The sequence below is a fragment of the Rhinolophus hipposideros genome (genome assembly GCF_964194185.1).
Source record: "Rhinolophus hipposideros genome assembly, chromosome: 20".
NCBI classification, from domain to species: Eukaryota; Metazoa; Chordata; class Mammalia; order Chiroptera; family Rhinolophidae; genus Rhinolophus; species Rhinolophus hipposideros.
In genome coordinates this window covers 4,829,979-4,847,419 of record NC_138066.1, presented here as the reverse complement: position 1 = coordinate 4,847,419, position 17,441 = coordinate 4,829,979, and the positions used below count along the sequence as shown (strand labels likewise).

The window sequence follows — 17,441 nt, the reverse complement described above, 5'->3', positions numbered from 1 at the left end:
TGGGAGGAAAGATGTAAGATCAATAGCTGTAGAAAACGGTATGTATCCCACGGCTTGCGGAGTTAGGAAACGGAAATGCTCAGAAGTACCTTCTCTGTCTTAGCAGCTAGATCTTCTGTGGGTTTTGTGGTGGCGACGGGTCAAGGAAGACCTCCAGAGGCGCAGGCATTGAAGAGATTTTGCTGCCTTCCCTCCACCTGGGAAGGCATAAGATATAAAATAAGGATAAGGATGGTCCATTAGGGTCCTGATTCCCCCCCACACACTACTTTGTTGTTTTTTGTTTTGTTGTTTGTTTTTTGTTATCAGATAGTGTAAAAGAATGTCTCATTGTTTCAGATGCCCCACTGATGTGAGTCCAAAGCTTGTGCTTGCTTGGTCTGCCCCTCTGGTAATCCAGCATGGGGTGAAGGAGCCAGGGTGGAGATGTGGGGCGCGGCGTGGAGATGTGGGGCGCGGCGTGGAGAAAACTAAACAGGTTAGACTGTGGAAATTGTGAAAGCTAAACAAATGTTAGTTGTTCTTGATATTTGCCATTTTATAGCTGTAACAAGAACTGTAAAGAGCTAGCTTTCCTCTCCAAGTGTGCAGCACCAACAGCCTTCAGTGGAGTTGTGTTTCAGGCAGGGCTGTGGGGTAAAAGGCCAGGCCTCAGCCCGGAAAGTGCTCTGAGTGGCTGTCACAGCAGTGAGGTCATCATTATAATGGAGTTTACCTGCGTGCATTTGCCTCGTGGGCTAAGAGTGAGGCCTTCCTCCCTTTTCCTCCCACTTGCCTAATTACTTTGCCTTTTTCTTTTATTTTTCTTTTTGTTTTTTCTTTTTTTAAGTTTAAGTGCTGTTAGCAGAAAATATTACAAATGCTTACCAAATAAAACTAAGGCCACACGAGAGGACTGCTTCTGCTCCCTGGTCTGACCAGCTGTGCCTTAAAACAGACATGCGCATGCAGTGGACAGCAATGAGGGCAGTGGCCTGCCAGGGCCTAGTAAGGGGAGGGGGCGGGACACTACAGATAAGTGCCCAGCAGCCCACATTCCAGCTCCCAGCAGACCTGGAGCCACACACATTAGGCCTCTCAACAGTGTTTATCTCTAGAGTCTATTTAGTTTATCTCAAAGGCTTCAGGTTAGAGTCCCTTCCCCCTCCCCCTGGCCAAGGCCACCTCTCTGTCCATCACCCCTATTTCTTAAAAAAGCTCAGATTCTATTTTGTCATTTTTCCTAAATTTAAATAAATCCCAGGTCTTGAGAGTTTAGGCGTGGGCCTGGGTGACAGTCTTGTAGAGCTGATTTGTAAATTGCCTTTGGTTTGTAATTCAAATGTTGTTGTGTGGTAAACATTAATTATGTCAGACAACATTCAGTTACAAATGAGGACTTAGAAATGGGCTCTTATCAGGAAGTGACATTTGGCAGATGGATGGTTTCAGTAACAAAAAGAGAAGGAGTTTTTTTAGCCTCGGCTGGTAAACTACAAAATGTTAAATACTGTTGCACTTTATTTACCTCCTTTATTCCAGGATAAGAGAATAGAATAGAGGGAATTTGTTCACTCATTCATTCAACAAATATTTGAGGGCTTACTAAGTACCAGGCACTGTTTAACCCAAGCACTTTTAAAGATTTCCTTTAAAATACTGCCTCAGTTTGAAATCAAACTTGAACATGAGTGTCTGTGTTCATTTCGTATGACATTTTTTCATAACTAGACTTAGAGCTTCAGATTAAGACAAATGATATTTTAAAAGAGACAGATGATATTTTTAAAGACAGAGTGAACAAGGAATGTTTTCATGGGAATATTAGCATACCGAACAATATTTAGAACGCTATTCTCTTCAAAGACAAAAAAAAAAAAAAAAAAAGGCTGAGAAAGAACATTTTAGAAATATGTTGCTAGACCCAAGACTGGTGGTGTCATTGGAGGCAGACTTAACTATTATGTGCATTCCAGTCTTGCCAGTGGTGCTGGGTTGGCCATAGTTGACCAGTTGACCACAAGCGTTTAGGGAGCTAGGTCATGCCTTCCTTGGTAAGGCAGCCTCTGGTGACAGAGCACCTGGCCCAGAGTGCACATCTCTTCAGTACGGTTCAAGGGACATTAGTATTGGGATGATAAAGATAGAAGGTGAGTTAAGGGGCTAAGGAGCATTTGAATTTCGTAGGGAACCCACAGGTTCCCTAAACTGTCCTCTAGGGGAATGGTAAGAAGAGAAAAGGAGAGGGGAGCCCTTTTTTCAGAGTCAGAGCTTTGTACTTCCTTTACTCTCGACTTTCCCTTCAAATGAAACCTCCCAGGTGACCCCGTTGGACAGTGGGACTCCTACAATAAGGTGGTGGGGGGAGTGTGTCTGCTCCCTCCTGTGTCTCTTCATTACTCCTAAGTCACTTCCAAAGAATTCTTTGAGGGCAAACAGTTATTGCCAAAGTCTATTTCCTATTTTCAGAGAACTTTTAATCTTCCCTTTTGTCCCTATGCAGTTGATAAACTGGCCCCACATCCTCTTCCCTTTATCTGCACCACCAAAGAAGTCTATTGCACTGTGGAGGCTGATCTGTTTCACAAGCTCCTTTGTGTTAACCCTCAAAAGAAAGGCTTTGAAATCTGTGAGCATGAAGCTTTGGGTTTGGCCTTCCTTCCCCAGCCAGCTCTCAGTTTACATAACCGTATAACCCTGACAGCACCAATGTAACCAGTCATGGAACAGACAAGCTCTGGAGGGCCGCATGGAAAGGGAGCCTATTGTACTGGGAGGGAACACCCCCAAACCCAGCACCAAGGTTCACTGGAGCTGTGTTTCTTCATCCTTTTCAAGGCCATGCGTGGACAGTGAATAACAATGAGTGGGTCGGGTGGGGTGGGAAGGGGCTGAATGTAAGTAAGTCCACCGTGCAGCAGAGAAAGCAAGCCGAAACCACCAAACTCCATTCCAAAAGGAATTGTTCTGGGAAGAGCACATAGAGTCAGAGCTCCGACTTGAAAGGTTTTGTCTCCATTCTCTTGGGAAACCGTTTGGCTAGAATGGCCTTTTCTTTGTTTGGCAACAAAATGATGGAAGTGTGCTTAGACAGCGTTTCTAGATTTGAGTAGAGGTGGCAATGGGTAAGACTCTCCCCCAGCTGGTACGGTGTAGAGATGATTGATAGAGGTTTTGAGAGAGTTTAGAGATACATGTTTCCGACGTGTTCCCCAGTCAGAGCAAGGTGCTGTGAGAGAAGGGTTCTCGCCACCTGTTGACACACACAGCATCGTAGTTGTGCTTTGCAACAATTTTCTGTGTGTGGAGGGAAATAAATACTGCCCTGGACACGCGGATAGCTTCTGGAGTTGCAATTGAGCTGGGATTGTGGCATCATGGTCTCAGGAAGTTACTGCCATCTAGAGAACCATACCCACAGATAGGCCACCTATTTCACAGATTTCCAGTATTTTATATATTCATAGACCAACAAATATTTGATTAAAATAAAAGGAAGCCGTCATTTCTGCCAGATGTGATTAAACCAAATATGTACAAAGACTCTGCAGTTAGGTAGGAAAATGAGAAAATACATTTAATAGAAGCAGAAAATGCATAGTTTGTATGACTGGGTTGAAACTCAGAAACCATCTTCAGTTTACAAATCACCTCTTCCAGGAAGCCTTCCCTGACCTCTCCAAGGTTGACTTTGGTCTTCCTTCTGTGTGCTCCCCACAAGCCTTGCTCCTGAAGTGACATCCACGGGCTGCAATCCCCTTAGTGTTGTCTCTCTCCCTGGCCAGACTCCAGCAGACAGCCTTGACAACAGGCTGTCATGTAGTGGGCGCACAGTGAATATTCGTTATTGCAGAAGATAGGCCCAATAAAAACAGACTCCTCAGAGAGTGAGGCTGAGGTGAGGCCTTTGAGTTAGTAAGCTGAGTGCTTTATGTTTACCGCACAAGGAAGGTGGGTTCCACCACAGCCCCCATAATCATTCAAGTCTTCCTGTTCCAGTTCACCTTATCTTGATGAAGAGAGTAATTTGTTTTACATCTTTCCTATGAGCAGAGGCAGTTGCAGCCCATCAAGTAGAACTATGTGGGGGTGGTGGTTTTCCGATTACAACCCATTAAGGCTGAGCTGTGATTTCTAAAGCTCTTTCATTTGTGACATGAGCCAAACCCATACCCAATTTCCTCTCACATAGAAAACAGCGTGCTAGTCTTATGAAAATGATTTTTTTAAATTGTTATTGTAAGCGGAGCATAACTGAAAATGTGTATTGAGCAAAACAGAATACTCCAACTGGCACACTAAAAAGGGGGCTTTTGAGAAAAACAAGAAAGATTCATTTGGGCCTCATAGTTTAACCATTTCAAGTCTGGTTTCCCAGCTGAGTTTGATAACAAAACAGATACTGAGTTCTGAATTATCCTATTCCCTCCCCCGTTTGTAAGTTATCACTGACCTTGTTTTTCTTAACTGGACACATGTTGGACTTGTCGGTTTCCCCCTGTGCTTGTGGCTGTCATAACTGCAGACTGTAATCCATTCAGATCCTTTGGATGTGACACCGCCCATGAGCTGGGGGTGAGCTGTTCCATGTACATCGTGCTCAGAAGACTCAAAAGTGACCCACCCGATGCCCTGAGAACCTTTAACAGCACTGGTCCCTTTAAAATCCAGAGATCATTCTGTTTCCATCAAAATACAAAGAGAAGTCGCCTTCTGCCACTCTGTTTACTATTCAGCTGTACCCGGATGGCCCAACCTGCTCTTCTGTGCCTTCTAATTCCCAGGAGTACTCACTATCAGGAGAAATAGTGTCTGTTTGTACAGGCACACCTCGGAGATATTGCAGGTTCGGTTCCAGACCACTAAAAGCCAGAGTCACAGTAAAGCTAGTCACACAGATTTCTGGTTCCCAGTGCACATAAAAGTTATATTTACACTATGCTGTAGTCTATGAAGTGTGCAGTAGCATTATGTCTTAAAAAAACAAAGTACCTACCTTAATTTAAAAGCACTCTATTGCTAGAAAATGCTAAGCATCATCTGAGCCTGTAGGAAACATGGAGCCAATAGATAGACTTGCTCATTACAGGGTTGCCACAGACCTTCAGTCTGTAACAAGCGCAATACCTGGGAAGCACAGTAACACAAGGTGTGCCTATCATGGAAACAAACCTTTTTTTTTCTTTTTTTAAAGGTACCAGGAGTCTTAATAAACTGGAAAATGCCTCTGCGGTTTCTCCTTCCAACAGGCCTCCCTATCAGGCTCAGCTCCACTGGCATTTGAATGACCACCCAACAGTCCACTGTTACTAATTTGAGTGGCTAGATGGCAGTAGTTTTCTAGAAGTGGGGCTGGTTTACTGTGCTGGTAGTGCTGAATACCCTGGGGCAAGTTAATTCATCTTATATAAGATGAGAGTAAAAGCACCTATGGGAAGGGCAGCTGTGAGCATTGGAGCATACACTGTATAATTTTTCCACCCGTGCATGCGTGGGGCCTGACAGCCACAGGCATGTAGCCGGGATGTCTCCTCGGCATTCACAAGGCCAAAAATAGAACTCATCCTGCCTCCGCCATGAACACACTCACCTGTGCAGGTCCGCTGTGTTTCACACCTGAGGAAAAGGCGTCAGGTCGGCCACCCTCTGCACTCCCTTGCCTGTCTGCTTCTCACTTGGCCCCTACCATCTGCTACCCAGCCTCCTGTGGCAACCTGCTGTGCTGGGGGACGATCCCACCCTAAACCAGGTTTATGGATGCCCATGTCACCCAGCCCCCACTCCCTCCAACCTCCATACCCCCCACCCCAAGTAGGCCTAAGCAGTCCATCTCACGTGGTCCCCATTATGTCAACCTATTTTGATTCTGTTACTTGTGTTTATGTCTGTCTCTCCCCCTAGACCTTGACAGGGCTTTGTCTTGTTCACCACGGCCTTTCTCGCTCCATAACTGTACCTGGCATGTGGTAAACACCTGTCTTCTCTTTACCAAGCAAATGGATTCAACAAATAGTAGCTCCTTCTATTATTAAACTTGAGTGTGTTTGCGTGAATTAAGGTATATCCATATGTTATTTATAGCTAGGGTTAACGTGGATTTGGCAGCACTGCTACTAAAGGTCGGAACCCTCCGAGCAAGTCTTTGTTACATTTCCGCCCACACTGGAAAGAATCGATTGGCTTACAGAACCCATGGGAAACTGTCAATGGACGTGAAAGTGGGTCCCCGTCCCTCTTACGTCTCAGCACTCAGCCAGTTCTAACTTGATAGGCAGCAGCTGCCCGATAAACTTAATTTAGAAATGGGGAAGTTTCTGCCTGGAACAATACGAATGAAAATCATCTTTCTTTTACATGACTTGCAGGGCCTGTGCCTGTTGTCACTCTGCAGCCCGCACTGTGAAGGAAGGCAGATGAGAGGTTGAAAGAGGGGCTCATTCCTTCTCATGCTCGGTGGCATGTGCACAACAGGGGCCTTTGGGACCTTTGAGTCCCAGACTTACTTTCTCAGTGATTATGAATTAGTTAAACTGCTTTCTGTCCTGGTGAGTTCTGTGTCCGCAGTAGCCCACGTTCTCTTTTTCTGAACGTTCCTGCAGATGAGGGTTTTAAAAGAGCCTCATTACCTTAAATAGGAAATAGGACTCTGGTTATAAATTCTCAACCTCTCTGTGCAGGACGGTGCTTGCAGGGTAGGTTACACAGTGGTTACTAAGGTGTCAGTTCTCAGGGACCCCCAAGAGGCAGTTCGGTGTCAGAAACAAGGAACAGAGTCAGCGTCTGAGACCTCCCAGAGGAGGGAGGAAGGGGGCCGAGGGGACAGAGTCCTAATAGTTTGCCATACCGGTCACACATCAGTGCTGGAGAACAGTGACCCGGGGACGTTTGTACTAAAACAATTCTTTGTACACATGGGCTCCCGTTGACGAGTTTGAGGGCCCTTTAAGTGGTCTTGAGTGCTCTCTATACTCTGCCTGCTGGAGATACAAAGGAAAGTGAACAGAGCCTTCAGGAGTTGTTGCCATTCGAGTAAGAAACTCAGCAACAAGTAATTCACGATTAGACACTGTGCTTTCCTCAGCAGTAGATGTGGGGATCCGGAGCTCCCAGGTACATGGCCTAGCTCAGGTCCCTCTCCCAGCTGCTGGGTGCCACTTTCCCTCTGAGGTCTCAGAGGATGTCACCTTCAGGAGCTGCCTTCCTGTCTTCCCGGTTCATCCTCTCTGAATGGCGTCACCAGGGATCCCAAACCCAGGAGCTGCCCTTGGTGCCGCCCTGTCCTTATCCTCCTCATTTACTCTGCCTGCACGTCCTGTCACCCACACCTCCTAAACCCCTCTCAAGTTCATCCTCTTCCATCTCCACTGGCACCACTTCCGTCTCGTCTCCTAAGTGATCTCTCCACACCTGCTGTGGGCCCCTCCGGTGTGCGCTTTCACACATGCCCCTTTCCTCAGCACACTCCCCCACCACCACCACCACACGCACACTCTCTCACACGTTAGGATCCTTCCATGCTGTGGCCCTGCCCATCTTCCCTCTAGCCTGATCTGAATGGTGTTCCCTGTTCTCTGCACTCCAGCCACACTGGCCTTGCTTTTTGTTTTTGTTGTTGTCGTTGTTGTTTAATTCTCGTACAGTAAAACTGACCTTTTTTCCGTTTGCTGTACAGCTCCATGAATCCTACTACATGTGCCAGTCTTCTTTTGACTCCACCACCCGTCTTCCTGCTCAAGGCCTTTGCGCATCCTTCCCTGTTCTAGTCCACTTGTCCCTCCGAGCTCAGCCCAGACGTCCCTTCCCCTGGAGCAGGTCAGCCCCCTGCTGTGTGTCCTCAGCGTCATACTTTCCCTGCCCAGCACCTGGGTGGTGACAGACATTCACTAGTGTGGCTCTTGGGTCATAACAACACCAGTGAACTCAGTGCCTCTAGGGACACGCGCAGCAAGTGTGGAGGGCCTTCTTCTGTTGTCACAATGTTGGGACACAAGGCGACATCAGGTAGGAAGGAGCCACAGATGCTCAGTGTCCTGCAGTGGGGGCAGGCCTCTCTGGGAAGCCCAGGCCGGCCCAGAGGCCAGGAGCCCCCCCATACCGAGGTGAGAAAGCTGGGGGGTCGTGGAGAGCTTCCGCTTCCCACCCTGCCTGTCACGGGTGCCAGGCTGACGTGGGCAGGCGGAGAGGAGAACAAAACTGGCAGAGAATCTGAGATCTGGGTGAAATCTGGAGAACGCACCTCAGGGGCCAGGAAGGCCTTCAGGAGAGAGACGATGCCTTGTAAATGTCTGGTGATGACACCGTGTCTTTGCTTCCCTCTTTTCTCCTAAACCTCCTCACAGGAGCCTTTCTTTTGGGAGGAATCCTCTACTCCTGGCAGTTCCCTCATTTCAACGCCCTGAGCTGGGGCCTCCGCGAGGACTACTCCCGGGGCGGCTACCGAATGATGTCAGTCACCCACCCCGCCCTGTGCCGGCGGGTCGCGCTGCGCCACTGCCTGGCCTTGATTGGACTGTGCACGGCAGCGCCGCTGCTGGACGTCACCACATGGACCTTCCCAGCCATCTCCCTCCCCATCAACGCCTACATCTCCTACCTCGGCTTCCGGTTCTACGCAGACGCCGACCGAAAGAGCTCCAGGAAGCTCTTCTTCTGCAGCCTCTGGCATTTACCCTTGCTCCTGCTTCTCATGCTCACCTGTAAGCAGCCACCAGGTGGGGAAAGTGACAAGGGAGCACCTCCGAGTTGAAATCCCATTGGCATGTGGCGACAAAACGAAAACATACAAGGAGACACAACTTTTTCCCTTTGCTGTTAGGCAAGAATATTTTGCTAGTTCTGGAACGCGAGAAGAGCAATCGCTGGGTTTAGCACAAGATTGTAAAATGATTTGGTGCTCAATGATCACTGGACAGTTTTTTTAATGATGATATACAAAATGTCCCCCAAATAAGAATGGGTTGACTCAGTAGATTAATGCAAAGAGGATATTTCTCTCTTTGAGGGTCTTTATATATCTCTTCCTCCAGCCCCACCCCATTGTTTTTCTTCTTCCTCTGCAGCCCACATCTTCCTTTTCTGACCCCACCGCACACCCCTCACCTGCCAGCCAAAGTGGTAATTGTGGACCAGACAAGGTGAGCACTGGTCCTCTAATATCTGTAGTTCTGTGACATCAGGTCACTAGAAGACCATGTCAGAGGGCATGCACACCACTGGCCGCAGAACCTCCTTCCCTGTGAGTGAGCCAGGGGCCCCAGTTCCAGCTTTCTCTACCCCACACGTATTCTCAACCTCATAGTCCCTCAAGCGATAATAGAATCCCAAGGATGGGCTGTTACATGCCATTGGGAGGAAGAATTCCAAACGGTTGCCTAGGGGATCTCAGACTGGACTGCCAGCCCTGCCCCACCTCCATTACATATCAGCATTTCAATAACTGCAAGGAATCAAAGGCATCTTTATAGTTCACTTTAAAATACAGGAGGTGTCTGAAGCGTTCCTTTCTGGGAGGGCAGTGCTAGACTTAATACCAGAAATCCCTCCCACACAGGTCTCTCTAGTCTCTGTGCAGATGTCACCTCCTCGTTGCTACGTGGCTTGCTCAGGGCCAGACGGGAAGGGAGATGAAAACAAGGCGAGCCGCCACCAGCTCACATAGCTCATGTTCTTGTTCCTGTCATGAGGAACACATTTCAGTCCTGGCATCTTCTGAGTTCAGAAATCAGCCTCCACACATCCAATGGCTCTAAGAGTCAGAAGCCCGAGTTGGACTCCTGGTGGGCTGCTTCCGGTTCGCAGAGCTGTGAGTTTTGCTATAGCCAGGTGTGGCCTCGGTCACCTGTGGTTCCGTCTGTCCTTCACGTCCGCCCCCTTGTCGTCTGTCGAGTCCCATTTGCCTGAAGGTCTTGAAGCTTAACAGGATGTTTTAATTACTCAGTCTCCAGGGACATGGCTGCCCTGTAGGAATTCATTTGGGGAGTTTAAACAACATTTAAACAGTCATTGCAATATGCCTGTTCTCTCAAAAATTTCTAAAACGATTCCAGATAGCGTCTGATCGCTGTTTCCACTTATCTGAAATATTACCTCTCCGCCGTATCCAGGTTATTTACTGTGGGGAACATGGCACAGGAATGTCTGGAAAGAACATCTACAACTGCTGCAGCCCTGAAATTTGTAAAATGCTTCGGTTCTCTTTTCCTGCTGCAATAAACAAGTATGTAAGAACAGGAGTGTGTGTGATGTAATTTTATTTAATCATCTTCTGGTGCGTTTGCACAGTTCCTGGTAGAATTGATAACACTTGACTCACTTTTTTGAGCTAGCAGAGGCTTAGAGGGCAGGCACATCGATAGTTCTGTTTGCAGGTGGTGGGAGTGAGCACCCCAGATTTTTGATACCTGTACACCCCAAAGAATAATAAACAAAGGGTCATGACCCGCCCACCCCCACCCTACCTTCTGCTCAGAATCATCCGGTCTCCCTTCTTCCTTCATAACTATCACCAAAGATCTTTTTGGAGACTGATCTGTCCTTCTGCTCAGGAAATGCCAATGGCACACCATCCGCCCAGCAAATGGAGTCCGAGCGTCTCAACACTGAGACCCGACATACTCTCCAGTTTTCTCTCCGAGGAGCTACAATATGAAGCCACCTCACTGACTACGTGCTGCTCCTCACACCTCTCTGAAGGCCCCTGTGCCTTCCCAAACCCCTGTTCCATATGTCCCAAGTTCACACTTCTGTGACCCCCACAGCCCCAGCAAGGACGTTGCTGGGAACTCATGGGACTTAAGTTCCACACCCACCTAGAGGCTCTGACCTTGACCCTCATCAGGATTTCCCAGGTCGGTGAAGCATGTGTTCTCCACAGGTTCTTTCACTGAGTGTTTTTGGGAGAGATGCCTACTGCAGCTCTTGTGGAGAATCACAAGGCATATGCACATAGTAAGGCCTCAGAAGGACTCAGGGTTGAAAATCCATAATGTGAGTTTGCTTACCCTGGTGTTTCCCAAACCTAAGCCGGAACCCTTTCCCCTGTGTCCCATCTCCCATTCTTTGCGTGGAATTAGTAGTCAGGAGTGCAGTCTGGGAAATGCTATCTGGACCTAATCTCCGGAGTTTGCACTCGGTCCTTCGGGCCTCTGGGCTGTAAGTGCAGGACCAGGCATGGAGGGGTAGGGGCCACACATGTAGGAGAAGGGACTTGAGATTTGAAACAGGACTTCCCTTGTTTGGTTATTCTATAATATGGCCAGCTAATGAAAAGGCAAAGGGACATGTCTAATCCCTTAATTAGCTTTTTTCAAAACATGATTCTTAGTATTCCTCTGGTGCTGGAAAAAATGTACCAGCTTCCTTTATATTGTGGAAAACCACTGTATCACTTGAGGATAAAACCAAATTTCACCACAGGGTCCAGGCCCGGTCTTTGTGACGGAAATGCTACTGCCTATTCCCAGATCTTTTTTTCAAACAAAAATGGGGCCCGTCTTGCCCAATGGGAACACCTTCTTCGTGGTACTTTAGATATGTTTTGAACACCCCACACCCTTACGCTAGAGCTCAAAAGCAAAACTTGGCAGTTGTCTTTGCTCTGAGTATGTACAGGGTTGAATTTCCCTCCGGTCGCTTATTCCTTACAGTCTATTCTGCCCATCATCCTCACTTCCTGTTTTCTTGGCTACAGAAACAGCTGGGGCTCAGCATTTCTCTACTCAGTAGCAGTGCCAGGAACAGAGCAAAGCTTCTTCTGCCCGCTGACTCTGGTGTCGTGGAAGACACTCCCCTCTGAGTTCAGCTTGAGTGAGGGTCTGCGTCCACTGACACCCACCTCCCATCCCACCCACTTCCTGACACACTCCAAGTGATGGGACCCGTGTAACTGACGTAGGGGGAACTCAGGGGAGGAGGGTCTTTGGGAAATGTCCGTTTGACCCTTCTAATGACATTCGCTAAGTCCAAGAGAACACCTCATCCAATTTGGATGAAGAACTGGGTCGGGATGTTGCATTGGTTCTTTCTCTGGAATCAGGCCAGCTAGTCACCCACAAAGTGCCTCATCTGTTAGCGGCATATTTTCTTTATCTGTCTAGTAGGGTCGATCATGCTACCCAACCAGGCAACTAGTAAAAAGCAAGTGAAAAACAAGTGGTCCAGCAATCAGCTTGGACGTTTCATATGACACCTTTGGTCTTCACCCATCAGCGTCAAGCTTTAAATAAGTGTATATCTACTAACCTACCTAGAGTAGAAGTTTAGCAGGAGCAATATACTCGCTGCTTTGTTGGAAACCCAAATATAGCTGACTTCATGCTGGACAGATTATAATTTCCGCCATCTTTTTGGCCACAATTTCCTCATCAAATAGAAGGTATAAAGACATGTTCTGGATCAGAGAACCTCTGCCACTCACTTCCTGATTCAGGTTCCATCACTCAGTTGATGGACCCTGCCGTGCACATCACAGACCATCTGAGAGACAAGGCGGCTGATGACATCTGACCCCGCCTCCCCAAAGTTTGCATTCTGATTGGCCCAGGCTGGGTCCTGCTCACTTTGCTACTCATCACTGAGGCCATCAGGCTGAGCCTCTGAAAATGTACCCCCACCTGGGCACTACTCACCTCCTCCACTGCCACCAACTTGATTTAACCACCCGTCTCCCATATGCCTAAAAGTCTCCTAATCTATCTCTCCAGCTTATGCCCCTACCCCTGTGCAGTTTTCACACAGCAGCCAGTGTGTTCCTGCTAGGGTACTAGGCAGACCATGACATTCCCCGGTTCTCCACCCTCCAAGGGTTTCCCTTCACACCACAAATACAGTGCAGTCCTTACAGCAGCCCACGGGGCCCCACACACCCTGGACAGCTCCCAGCTCGGATCCTGGAACTGCTCTCTTGCCCCCACCACTGCTCCCCTGCCCACTGGTGTCCCCGCTCTTCGTCAGATACCAGAAGTATGCACCCCCCCACTCCCTGCTTTGGGGCATTGCTGACTCTTGTTCCCTCTGCCTGGAGTCCTCTCCCCTCCTAACTTCACTGAGATTACACTATTGGACATCCTATGTCTACCCATGTGTTTATCTTATTACCTATTTATTTTCTGCCTCTCCTATGAGACCCCTGAAGGCAAGGACTTCCTGTTTGCATCACTTTATCCCCAGGATCTAGGACAACGCTTGGCACAGAGTAGGTGCTCAGTAAGGGCTTTTTGAAGGAATAACCCCATCTGGGTTATATGATGCTCTGTGGTCAGAGGAACAGGGTCCGTTAGCCTGGAATCCAGAATGAACTGATTTGAGAAAAAAAATGGCTTTTAAACTGTCCTTATCCCTCTGCTGGAACAATCCTTGCTCCTGGGACTGCTTAGCCAGAAGGTACTTCCAGGTCACCAACCTGCAGCTTTGACTTGTTCCTGGAATTTGCCCTCTCTAACTTTAAACCACCACCCCACCCACCACTGTCACTGCTGGATTTGTCTGCTCTGGCACCCAACATGCAACCTGCCACTTACTTGCCTGTTGATGAACCATTTCTCTGCGTCCCCACCACCCCCAATGAACTGTACACTCAAGGCAGAGTGTCTGTTTCTCACAGCGGAATCCAAGGCCCCTGCCTGGCACAGAAGGCACTCTGTAAGTGACTTGTGGTAGATGGGCCATCAGTGGTGGAAGGAATGAATGAGTGGCTTTAGAGGACTGGCTTGCGGTGTAGGTGGCAGAAGCAGGAGGAGCAGTTGTCTCTGCTCGACTCGCAGACCAGCACTTCAGAGCAGGGAGACGCACGGCCTGTGGGACTGAATCCGGGCTACATGCAGCTCCCCCCTCATTTTGTGAGGAAAAGGGCCAGAGGTGAGTCAAGATGAGTTACTATCATTTCTTCCTGGTTTTACTCAGTCTTCGTTTCCTAAATTGTGGTAAACTTTTACCATTTCTCTGTCTTTGGGGCCATCTTGGTTCAACTACTTAGCAGCTAAGAGTCCTTAGTCAAGTTGGCTTCTTGGCCAACATTTCTCTTGGTGTCTCTCTCTCTCTCTCTCTCTCTCTCTCTCTCTCTCTCTCTCTCTTTCTCTCTCTCTCTCCATCTTCTTCCCTAATCGTCTTCCACAAAAGGCGTTGTTTTAACTCACTCATAGCAGAAGGGAACTCAGTTGTTACCTCTGGGCTGTGAGAACCAGCATGCATAAGTACAGCTTAAATGAATGAAACCCAATCCAGTTTATAAATCGGGACTGCCTAGGAAGTGGAAGCCGAGAGAATGGGGGGCCCACATACAGAGAAGATCAAGCAGGCATGTTGGCCACAATTGAGTGGGTGAAGATGGGGTGCCAGGGTTTTGGTCAGAGCCAGTCTGCCCTCACCAAACAGCAGCCAGGGCGCTCTACAGGCTGGGGCACTACCTGGAACTACGCTTGGCTAACAGCTCCTCTCACTAAGCTAAGCAAGAAAGGAGCTGTGGACTGGCAAGAGAAAGGAGGGAAGGACGGAGGGAGGGAGGAAGAGAGAGGGAGGGAGGTGGGGAAAGAGGGAGGCAGCAAGGAAGGCAGGGAGGGAGGGAAGGAGGAAGAGAGGGAACAGTGGGAGGGAGGGAGGCAGGGAGAGATGGAGGCAGGTAGGGAGAGAGGGAAGGAAAGGGAGGAAAGGAGGGAGGGAGGGAGGTAGAGGACGACGCAGGGAACTTCAGTGGAGGCAAAGCAAAGTATTTGGTTGAAAACCCCTCTCTATCCCAAACATCTGAGGAGAGCAAGGTGGCTAAGATAAGGAGTCAGGGAGAGCACCAGCGAGGCCTACACAAACAAAGCCCCCACCTCTTCCTCGCTTCAACCAACAGACACACAAACCAAAACAAAGCATCCGTGAGAGGAGAGGCACCTTCCTCTGTAGGGTGGGTTAACTCAATAGCCATTCTGTTATCCGCTGAGCAAATAATTATTCCAGGCTGCTTTGTGCTCAGCCTTGTGTGGGAGAAAGAGATGAAGCAAGGCGCAGCCCTGACCACTAGGAGTTTACTCTGAGATCTTGCCTAGAGAAAGTGCAGCAATGAAGGAGTGAGAGTGGAGGAGGCCCTCCAGTCTCTCACTCAGAATCCGTGACCCGTGTCTTGCCTGTCTCCAGCCCCACTGCCTGCCTGAGGGTTGCCATTGCTCAGCCTCCCAGGTGCTTCTCCGTGGTCCTGGTTCTTGTGTCTCTTGAGTTGGGTCCTCTCCTCAGGGCTGCATATCCATCCAAGGGCGAGTCTGGCTGTGGGCCCTCACTCTCCACTAAGGGGATCTGAGACACTCTGAGAATTCAACCCAGCCCCCAATCTCCCACGCCCCACTCACACCCTCTTTTCTTTATGGGACTAGTGTCCAGCGACCGCATCACCTCAATTGTGTTTCTGTGTTCCAAGGAAAGATTACAATATAGACCATGGGTCATCGGGCCAACTATGAGGGGAGAGGGGAGAAGACATTTTATGCAGAAAGGCCAGGGTGAGCAAAGGTCCCATGGGAAGCTGCATGGCGTGTCTGGGAGAGGGTAAACAGTTCTGCATGGCTCGAGCATGGGAGCAAGGGGAGGCAGAGGGTCAGGCTGAAGCGAGAAGCCATGGGACCGGATATGACTGACTTCACCTAAGCCTAAGTCACCAGTCTGGACTTCACCCTAAAGGCAAGGGGGAACACTGAAGAATCAAACAGGAAAGCAGCATCACTAGGTTTGTGCTTTACAAAGAAAATTCAGGCCACAGAGTGGAAGGTAGATTGGGAGAATTGGGGAGAACAGGTGAGTGATGATGCGTCTGCGTCTGGGCTGATGAGGGAGAAGGAGAGAAGAGGGGCAGAGGGAAATCCATCTGCCAGGGCAGTGTGATTGACAGAAGACAATTCTGGGATATTTCAGGGTGGGGCTTGGGAGACAAGGTGCTGCCGTTCACGGATGTGAGTCCTCTTCCACTGGTCATGTCTCCTCCTCTTTCCTTTACCTGTGGTGACTCATGGCCTGGATTGCTGGTCTCCTCCCTTGGAAGACCCAGGCTGCCTCAGGCTGTCCCCCACCCCTTCGTGCACATATAATCCTGCGTCCCCCAAAGTATGCAGACCACCAACACCTCAGGCCTCTGCCTGGAATTTCCCCACTGCCTGGCACTGGAGAAAAAGCTTCCTCAGCCAGTCTAGCGACAGTTGCACGGTGTGGTGCAGTGTGCTCTAAGAAGCAGCTTGCTCGGAACTGTGTGTATTGCCTTGGGGCTGACAGCTTGGCCCCAAAGCCCCATCAGTCAGTACCTCTGCCCAAAAGGCTTGGAGCAGGAAATTATTCCCCACCTTTCCTTCTCCCCACTGACCTGAGTCTCTGCATTCTAAATAACCCACTGGCCTACTCAACTAAAATATCTGAATTCACTTTTCGAATAAGAATTGGATAGTTTGCCCTAAAACCAACTGTGGCTGACATTTATTCAGGCCCCTCATGCTGCTATTTTGTACTTGTTCATCTCTACAATATAGATAATCTACCCAGAACCAGACTGGGAAACAAATTCACAGCTAATCTCATAGCAAAATGTATCCTCATTAGTCAACCATTAATCAATCCTCCTGTATCAGTTTAGACTCATAATTGCAAGGCACAGAAAACTCAGCTAAAACTGGCTTAATCAAAAGAAGAAATGCATTGGTCCGTGTGGTTGAAAAGTCCAGAAGCAATGGGCTTCAGGCATGGCTTGATCCAGGAGACAGGGTGTTCGCTCCACTTGTTGGCACCACTCGACAGGGGCTCGCTCCCCTTATGATGTGGACACCCCTTAAACAATTATTCATTTTTTTATTCACAAATATTTATTGACCTTGTGCCAGGTGCTGGGGATGCAGCAGTGAACAAAATACTCAAACATCCCTGCCCTCATGCCGAAAATATCTCTCGAAGAAAATGCAAAAAGTATGGCAACTGTGGTTGCCCCTGGGGTGGGGAGTTGGGTGCTTGGGAGACATCTTATTCCACCTCAGAAGAAAAAAGTCTTGGAATTGATATGCTGGCCCCATGAGGTCTGACTAGTATTTGTGCCCATTCTCGACCAACACATCCTGGGTTCAAATCAGTCAGAGCCCATGTGCAAAGGCAGTAATCCCTCCCCATGGTGAAGGCTTGGAAGTTTGGTAGGAAGCGGGTAGAGGAAGAGGACACACCTTCTACTTTGGTCCTCAGAGAGGCTTTGGGGTCAGGGCTCTGAAGAAGCTGGAGCCCCTGCAGAGAGACCCCAGACCTTGGGGAAGGGTCCCAGCCAAGGGAGCCCCATTGCTTTGTACACCCACAGAGACTCCCGCCCATAACCCAGATGGTAAGCCACAGGTTTTGCCCCTGGCAGAGTTGTCCTAACCACATTACACCTAGGGTCCCCACCTCGTTGTAAAGAAAGACTACATTTATATACAGGCCCGTTTATTACTAAGGTCAGTTTATTAAAAGGCCATTAACAGGAG

The 17,441-nt window shown here is 48.7% G+C and overlaps 1 protein-coding gene across 13 annotated transcripts in view; it reads left to right on the top strand.

The window, feature by feature from the left end:
* COX10 (cytochrome c oxidase assembly factor heme A:farnesyltransferase COX10) overlaps nt 1-17,441 on the top strand; it is a 167,712-nt gene that overhangs the window by 117,680 nt on the left and 32,591 nt on the right. For 2 of the 13 annotated variants that reach the window (XR_013991891.1, XR_013991892.1), the window contains 3 exons: nt 8,319-8,690; nt 9,039-9,113; nt 9,530-10,201. The exons of 2 other annotated variants lie outside the window; for them this stretch is intronic. Coding sequence is in view for 4 of the 11 variants with exons in the window: in XM_081028054.1 (XP_080884180.1) it covers nt 8,319-8,690; nt 9,530-9,606 (449 nt within the window). In the remaining 7 variants the exon portion in view is untranslated. Of the gene's footprint in view, nt 1-8,318; nt 10,211-17,441 lie in introns of those variants that run through there. 9 more of the 13 variants (XM_081028057.1, XM_081028055.1, XR_013991888.1 and 6 more) reach the window with 8 other exon arrangements.